Source organism: Solanum pennellii, chromosome 10 (assembly GCF_001406875.1).
Source record: "Solanum pennellii chromosome 10, SPENNV200".
NCBI classification, from domain to species: Eukaryota; Viridiplantae; Streptophyta; class Magnoliopsida; order Solanales; family Solanaceae; genus Solanum; species Solanum pennellii.
The window spans coordinates 81,756,844-81,766,230 of NC_028646.1; the positions used below are offsets into that span (position 1 = coordinate 81,756,844).

A 9,387-nucleotide genomic window follows, 5' to 3' on the forward strand; every position below is an offset into this window, starting at 1 on the left:
AAGGATGAATGGTTTGTTGGTAGAAAAAAACCACTTGTGAGATCCGACCCGCAACCCAACCCGACCCATCAAATCATGGACCTAATTTCGATTTGAGATCTCACGCCAACCCCGATTTAGATCCCCCAAACTCAACTCCCAACCCTGATTCGAGACACTACTGACCCCCCTCCCCCCCATCCTGAGAGTAGACCTTGACTCGGACAATCTTCCTATCTAAATTTGAGATTGGAGACATGGAATGTGACCTTGACCGAGACCAATTCCCAACCCTGACTTGGGATCCAAGACCCGACTTCTGTCCCAACTCGAGACTTTAGATGATATAATATCTTACTCTCGAATTAGGAATCAAGAACTGGGTAATGACCTTGATTAGGATTGACTCTCGACCCCAACTTCAAACTTGAGACTTGACTCGAATCAACTTTTGACCCAAATTTGAGATTCGAGACATGGAATGTAATCTTGATCGAGACCAACTCCCACCCCCAACTTGGGAACCAAGATTCGATCCTTGTTCCCAAACTCGAAACTTTAAATGATATAATATCCTGACTCTGACCTCAACTCGAGGCCTTAGATGACCTGATACACGATTCTTGGATCAAGATGGTGAGGTTTAAAAAAAAGACTTGGCATGCACTTTTCTTACTCTTCTAATGTATAGATTAGAATTATTTTTTTCCTTCAAGTATTTAAGGATCATGTGATTTTAGTTACCTAATAGAGAAAAGAAATAAAAGCACCACTGAAGTTATTTCAAATTTTTAAAAAGACACCTTAACTTTGCGGATATCCTATTACCCCACAAAAGTATTGAATATCTTTGTAAAAAGACCATTTTGATTTATTTTCTCGCCATGTTTGTGAACACGCACATGACGCGCGTGAAGGTCCACTTTTGCTGTCAAAAATTAATTAAAAAGTGTCACGTTTCAATCATTTTCTTTATTAATTATTTACCTCATCATCTTCCTCAAATTGGGTTACAATTGCCTCAAATGTGTTAAACTTAATTAATGGCAGATCAAATATCATTAACACAAATTTACCTCATCATCTTCCTCAATGATGCTTTAATAATATGAACTAGAGTTTGAAAAAAATTATTATTCACAAATAGAATCACAAAAAAAATTCAAACTAGTAATATCAAATTCAGATCTCCGTTGACTAATCAAAAGTGAATTGACAAAAATAGCCGTACGTGGAGAATTTGATTATGAAGAAGAAAGAAGAAAGAGAATGAAGAAAGAGAAGAAGAAAGAGAAAAAGAAAGAAGAAGAAAGTGAAGTTGATAAAATAAGAAAAATAAAAATAAAAATTAATGCGTGGCAGATTATAATTGGTGTGTGATTGAACTTCTTTTCTTGCAAGTGAGGATGGTTAAAAAATGAGGTATTTACAACACTTTAAAATTGTTTAAGGGGTAATAAGATGTCCGCAAAGTTATGGTGTCTTTTTAAAAATTCAAAACAACTTCAGTTGTGCTTTTATGTCTTTTCTTACCTAATATTGTTATGTCGATATTTGAAATCATTACATAGACAATATAAAATATTAAAAAATTATTGTATAAAAAACAAACACACTTATTTTAAAGGTAATCAACCAAAAATTAAATTAATAATAATAAAAAAATTATTATCGTGATCTATTGAGATTCAAATTCAAAAATCAAAATTGCTAACAACGTATTTCTATGCCATTTTTAATAAATCAAAAGATATTTCTATTTATTTTCAATAATCCAGGATTTTTTTTTTAAAAAAAATATTCTCCAGAAAGTAGATATATTAAGGACACGTCAGAGATACCGGAGAGGCGATAACTGCAGGAACTCGAAGAATCGCCATGAAAACCGACGAGTTGATCAGATTTTAGCTGAAAATTGAACTTCCCTCATTTCGCTATGTGCAATTGCTTTTCTCCTACTACTTTCTTTCCTCATTCTTCGTTTTCATTTGGCTTTACTACTTCAAAATTGACCCACAAATCGCCACCCGGTTTTGGTAGTACTCCTTACTCGTATCGCAATTTAGCACTTGGTAAACCGAAAAGGAGCATACCCAAGTTGAGTACTTCAGATGGGTATGGTTTTTTCGATGATTTATGGTTAAAAGAAGAGGGAGAAACTGAAATTCCGGTGATTGAAGCTTCGAGAATTGAAAAACAAGCGGAGATTCCGAGTCCCAGAAAAGGAATTGATGATAGAGGGGTTGGGTTTCTTGAATTGGGTAGAGAAGCAGAGGAGACAGTGAAAGAAAAGTTCGAGTTGGAAAAGGGAATTGTGCGGAAGAAGAAGCAAATGATGAAAAGATCGAATTTGATTGCGAAGCAAGTGATCAGTATTCAGTCTGCTCTCAGCTTGGGCTTTGTGTCGCAGCTTTGGGTTGACATAAATTCTGTATATTCCACAACTCTTAGAATTCCATTTACTCAATTTCTAAATTTTTGCTGTTTGAGACTTAAAGAGACTTGTTTTGTGTAATAAGTGTTATCTTCGGATTTATGTACTGTTTTCCTTTTCCACAGTGGATTGTTATCCTAGTTGAAGTGAGGCCAAACTTACTTTCTGGTGAAGGGGAAAAGTTTCTGCTGGAGGATGTCAAACAGGTAACCTCATGCACATAAAAGTTGTAGCTCTCAAATGCCTACTTTCTATCTCAAGCTTGTGATTCAACCATTTCAGATTGTATCTTTACTGGTATAACATAGAATTAGATAATTAATCTGACATTTGTAGAGTATATCAAGGTTTGGTTGCATATAGTTTCCCTACTTCCTGTACAACTTCATCATCAATATTAGACTTGTTTAAAGAATAGAGTTTGCAGTTCGGGGATACCACCTTTCTTAGATGCTTTTCCATAATGGTACAAGTCTTTCAGACATCCTAATTCTGCTAACTATAGCCCTGTTCAAAAGAAAAGAAACAAATATTCTTATATAACATTAGTTCCAGAATGATTGCTGGGACTGAGACACGGCGTTAACTCCCTCTTGGGCTTTGTGAGGTGGTGGAGGACTGTGGTTGGGGGGTTGATCTTGGACAATGGGCTTAAGGCCGACCAAGCAATATTGCATGACTGAATATAGGTTTTGCTGCTTTGTTTTATTTGAACCTAACCTTAAAAGAGTATTTTGCCTTAAAGGAGCTTAAGAGATTTTCCTTTTAAGATGTACTACTTAAAATTAACCACTTCATCAAAACATCCTGAAATTCTTTCCAAATGAGGTAGAAGTTATGCACCTTAATCTGTTTGGTATTAGGGGTACCTTTATGAGCTTTTCAGCTTTCAACCTTTCTCTGATTCCAAAATTTGTTTTTTGTGTATCCTGGACTGTTAGTGAACTAATCTGCCTGGTACTTTCTTATCGATTATGATTCTATTAACTGTGTATTTTCAACATTCAATTCAGGTAGGAGATGTTGTGCTTGTTGGAGATGAGAGTGTGATGGAAAATGAATTCAAGCTTATTGGACTGCAGACATTGGTATACTCTCTCACTTCTTGCTGGTTTCCTATGTGGATTACTGATACCCGGAGTACCTGGGAGATTTCTCCATGCTCCTGGTCAGTTAACCAACTGTGTCTATGAACTAAACTCTCTTTTCCATTGAACTCATTTGGCATCATATAGACGCTACTAAAGTATATCTGGTGTCGTGATGTAAATTCATTCCTTATTTTATGGTATGATACAATGAGCTTAAGGCAATTTATGGATAAAACCTGAATATGTTAGAAACTCAAATTGAAGTTATAACAAGAAAAATTCAATATTTAGTTTCTTTCTAATATTGCCCTTGAATACTGCTGGTAGAGCTCTTACCAGCGGTACTGATTAAAGAAAAACTTTTACCAGCAATGAATCGAGTGCATACTGATCACATTTTAGGGTTGTAAGGTGAATGGAGCACATAAAAATTTAGTTTTGAACATTCAGGACATTTTCGGAATAAAATAAAGTTTGAAAAACAAATGAGTATACACTATTACTGGCAGAGATTAATTTGGTTATTTACTTGTGGAGTTCATCCTTTCCCATTGAAAGCTTCCTAGACTCTTTGGATTAATGGAAATGAGATGAAGGATCCACAAGTAAAGGATACTTCCCTGACCAATTGCACTATGATACTTTTCTCTGGTCAACAACATGAGCCTCCTTCACAGCTCAGGCATCAAGGAGAATAGATATGCCTTAAAAATGAATTTTACCTCTGGAATATCGGTTCTTGGATTAAGTTGAAAATGTCTGTTTGAATTACCAATTGTACATTGAAAGAAAATGATAAATATTCAGTTTGGTTTTGTGTCTTTTATTTTTTCTCTATAGATTTCTGCTATATGTATATGAAAACAGCTTGTACATATATATGAACCAACAACTACATATATATATACCTTCTTTTTTAATTGTGTTTGCATAGTCTAGTGTGGATTATGAACGGGTGTTGGGCATGATATTGTATTCCATCCTTTTTGCTCTTCCCCCAGTGGTGAAGAGATCAACTCAGATATTTATCTTTCCCTGGCTTTTCTGTCTTTTCAAAATCTGCATGGTTTTAGCTTGAATATTTGAAAAAATGCTTTCATGCTTATGGAATTGCCACCTCTCATTATTTATCTTTTCTTTCCCATCGTTTTTCTTATTTCTTCGAGTATGGCACTTGCTTCTTTCTTTATTTTTCTTACATTTATTCTGCAGGTGGGGTACAACGTTGTAACGCCACGTCAACGAAATGTTGGGAAGGTAATTCTCTGCTTCATTTTTCCCGTATCTGTATTACTCTAAATTTGAATAGCTTACTTTATCTGAAACAAATATTATTTTTTCTGTAGGTTCGTGGCTATACTTTCAATATTAACTCAGGGGAAGTAGAATATCTCGAGCTTGATTCCTTGGGAATATCCATAATACCATCCACCTTGGTAGGTTAATACGAATGAATTTTCTTTTATGCAGCTACTTCGTGACCTCCTCCTATCTATCATTCTAGTCAGTAGTACGTTGCGTGCTTGACACTTGAACTTGGTTATATCAGGTCAGCACCTACGGTTTATTTGTTGAGGATGTGGTTGATGTTTTATCCGATACCATCGTTGTTCATGAAGCTGCAGCCTCACGCCTACAGAGACTTACTAAGGTACTTTGGAGTGTTCATAGTCGATTAGTCAATGTTAGAGGAGTAACTGTTTCCCTTTTGGTATTTTTCTTCGAAGTTGCCTGTGCTGGCCTATGAATTTCTGTACTTTGAGACTTTTGAGTTTACCAAGTCAGATGACGAATTCGTCACCCTACCAAAATACCCTCTTTTCCTTGATTAGGAAAACCGATTCATGTGATTGAGCCATAGTTAGACTTAGTGCTGCTTGATGGCAGAAATGATAACTATTCTAACCATGTTGTAATGACATTGACCAGGGATTATGGGATGCCCAGAACATGTCTTACTCTGCAGATGAAATGCAAGATCATAGCAACTTAAGAAACACATGTGCTAAGCCGGAGTATAGCAGAAGTCGTAAAAAATCTTCAGGAAAAAAGTTAAGGAAGAAACTGAAAGAACTTGCTGATGATTGGGACCTTCCTATGGATTTCTTTTAATCTGCTGCATTTCTCCACAATGTACATCACAAGTTTCCATTTGGGTATATGTTTTTAGAGAGAGTCTGTTTTGGTACCTTGTGTCGAAATAATTGCCTTTTTGGCACCAGGCTTGTTATCTGTACAGTGTCTAACACAGTCTCTGAGTTCATATAGCTAATTGTATGACCAAAGTGACTATCTGTACTTATTGTTTCTTCTTGAATCTTTTTGACACAATGGCCTATGGGCTATGGGTGCAAATTTGTCACAAAACCATGTAACCTGCTTGACCCGCTCATGTTTTCATGGGTTTTGCTAGAGCGAGAAAAAGTTCAGATATGTCATCGAACTTTGAGAAAATGCTCATACATGCCATTTGTTAAAATTTCGCTCATCCATGTCATTTTCATTTGACAAAAAGGTTAATTCATGTCCTTATTTGTTATCTAAAATGACATAGATGAATCAAAACTTTTAATAGATGAAATGACATATATGGGTCTTTTCTCAAAGTTGGATGACATATTTGAACGTTTTCTCCTTTTTAAACATGATCAATTAATGACGTGGCCGATGATGGCATGGATGAACCTTTTCTCAAATGAAAACGATAAATAAATCAAACTTTTGATGACGTAATCTCTTCTTAAATTTGATTACATATTTGAGTTGTTTTCCTGTATAATATATTGATCGATTTATTTTTATCCGTTTTACTTCAGCCCAAATCCATCCATTTGTCCATTGCTAACCACTCTAACTTTATATTTTTTTCTTTCAAAATTAAGGACATAATTAATTATACTAACAACAACCAAAAAAACAATATAATTAAACCATGCAGAAGAATTTGAATTATATTATAGGACAACAACTCCATGACTTTTTTTTTTCTTCCATTTATCCTGATATTAGTGGCTTAAAAGTTATTGGAATTTTCTTTTCTTTTGTTGAATTATTTTCTAACGTCTACAAAGGGGTCATTCACTATTCACAAATCACAAACACTTATCCACTCCAGTGCTACGAACTTTAGTCAAATTGACTCTCGTTAAAAGAGACTAAGTATTTTAAAGCGGAAGGAATATATACTTTATATATAATAGTCTTCTTTTTCATATATTTACAAAAGATATCTTTTAGTAATTTTTTGAGCTTGAACTTCAATCTAATAGCATGCTTGAAAAATGCACAACATTTGTGTTGACACCCTATTTATAATTTTTTTCTCCATATAAAATGAAACGAAAGAAATATTATGTTAGCTAATTATTTAATTATGCTCTAGTCGATCCAAATCACCATCAAAATTCTCAGAATTTAGTGGAGGAAACATGTAGTAAAACCAAAGAACTAAGACAAAGGAAGGTCATTTTTATATTATCACTTATCAGGCAAAGACAATTCCTTTTTTTTTTAATTTTGAATTTTGATCCATCTAAAAAAAATAAGAGAATATAATAATATATTTTTCATATTTAACATTAACAATTTAACTTCAAATTCAACATTTTTCTCTTTCATATAGCCACATAAATTTATATCATTTATTTTAGAATATAAATTTCAAAAAATTTCATTTTATTTAAATTTTATACTTATAATACTTTCATGTAAATTGAAACGAAAAACCTTTTTTATTTAATGTGGGTCCAAGGATAAGAAAGTGTCACCCTTCAACTTGTACTTTACATGCTTAACTTTAAACCACTAATTAACTATTCTTAAACGTCAATTAAAAGGTGATTAGTGACGCTGACGACATTAGAGTGACAGCATGTGCATACGTCAGTAGAAACGCGTAGTACCTTGACGCTCTCTGTAGCGCGTGTGTCTAATTCTCTACCCATTTCCATGCAAAGATAAAAGTGACCCCACATTATTTTTTTTCCCTCCGATAAAGGCTAAAAGTAAATTATTTGACTCTCGAAATTAGAACAGTATCACATAGATTGGAAAAGTGTTAGTATATTTATTTTTAAAAAATTAAAAAAAAAAAAAGCAAAACAATTAAATTGGATGAAAAAAATATTTCTTCCATCCTAATTTATGCGATACATTTCGTTTTTCACTAGTCAAATGATTTAATTTTACCTGAGAATTTATTCATAGAATTTTTATTTTCTAAATAATAAAATTTATATATTTTTTATAAATTACGTAAAAATAGTACAAGTCACAACAAATAATTGACAATCTAAAATATTTAAAAAGAAATTACAAACAAATATAAATTACAATCTAAAATATTTAAAAGATATATAAAAAAAGTTACAAACAAATATAAATTTATTTGAATTTCAAGCGACACGAGAATAGTCAAAAAGACAAAGACAAACAACATTTAACAACCAAAACAATCTCAATCAGTGCGCGTGGGCTTTGTATTTCCACAAGCTAAGAACGAATTTTCCTAGCAACTTTCATTTAAATCTTTTCCCCTTTTGTGTATATATAAAGCTCTCTCATCTAATACTCAATAGAGTTTTATAAAAACAAACAAAAAAAATAATAATATGAAGTCGTCTTTATTAAAAAGCAAAACATATGATCTAGAGAAAATTATAGTAGAGTTGAATCGTGGCCGGGAATTTACGTGTCGACTAAGAGAGATACTAAAGAAACATGTAGATCAAGTAGATGATGAAGATGCATATATGTTGGTTGAAAAATAATGAATTCATTTTGTGCGACACTATCGATACTAAGCTCTAATGAAGACTCATCAAGTAATAGTTGCAAGATTTCATCATTGAAAGATCGAAGAGGACGATACAAGAGAAGGTGATTATATTTTACTATATATATTACGATTCTGTTTGATTGAACATAGAGTTTTAACATAAAAATTTAAACATTCTCATACCAAAACTATACCTTCTTTTGTTTCAATATGTCTTTATTTTGATATCACATAAGATTGAAAGAAGTATGTATGATATATTTCTATGGCTATAATTAACAACAAAGAATGAGGAATATAAGCATGTTATTAAAAGTAAAATAGGAAGCATATATAAATTAGTTAAAGAATTTTTAAATAGAAAGTAATTATTTCATTCGTCTCAAATTATGTGATATTATTTGACTCAACAGAATTTAAAGGGACAAAAAGCTTTTAAAATTTATAATAAAAAGAAAAGAAAAAGAGTGACATAAGGAGGATTATATATCCAAGGTTTGACCTAACAATATATATATATTTTAAATATTTTCAATACTATTAGATCACTCTAATGATATTTATAGGTAATTAAGTTTTCTTATGATGAGGAATGTGTAATTATAAAATAACCTGCTACAAATATAAGTAGAGATAACTTAGATGGTATAAAAGAATTTTATAACCAGTGCATATGATTAAAAATCTTAATTAATTATGAAAAAAGCTCTAAATATATTATCAAATTTTGAAAAAAAGATTTATTTATGTCATCTGTTAAAAAGTTTGGTTCGTCTATGTCATTTTCTTTTGAGAAAATGTTGATTCATGCCATTATTTGTTCATTGAAATGACATAGATGAAACAAATTTTTAACAAATGTCATAAATGAACCATTCGAGAAAAGCTTTCACTCTACTTCTCATAAGATAGGAATAAGACCTGCATATAATTTTAGACGTTATATATACGTGAAATTACATTGAATTTAATAAAAACATGCAGGAATTATTTTAGGTGCACTCATAAGTTTGATCAAGGCTGTGAAGCAAATAAACAGGTGCAAAGTTGGCATTTTTGACGTCGAAATCCGGATCACCCAAAAAATGGTGTGCTATAGCACACGA

The 9,387-nt window shown here is 32.5% G+C and overlaps 1 protein-coding gene across 1 annotated transcript; it reads left to right on the top strand.

Annotated features, from left to right (window-relative positions):
* The first annotated feature begins 1,752 nt into the window (after positions 1-1,752).
* On the top strand, positions 1,753-5,871 carry LOC107031901. The gene is made up of 7 exons (XM_015233404.2): positions 1,753-2,410; positions 2,539-2,619; positions 3,427-3,501; positions 4,717-4,761; positions 4,851-4,940; positions 5,054-5,155; positions 5,434-5,871. The coding sequence occupies exons 1-7, from the start codon at positions 1,916-1,918 to the stop codon at positions 5,614-5,616; spliced, it is 1,071 nt and encodes a 356-aa protein (XP_015088890.1). The 5' UTR covers positions 1,753-1,915; the 3' UTR covers positions 5,617-5,871.
* Positions 5,872-9,387: the final 3,516 nt, after the last annotated feature.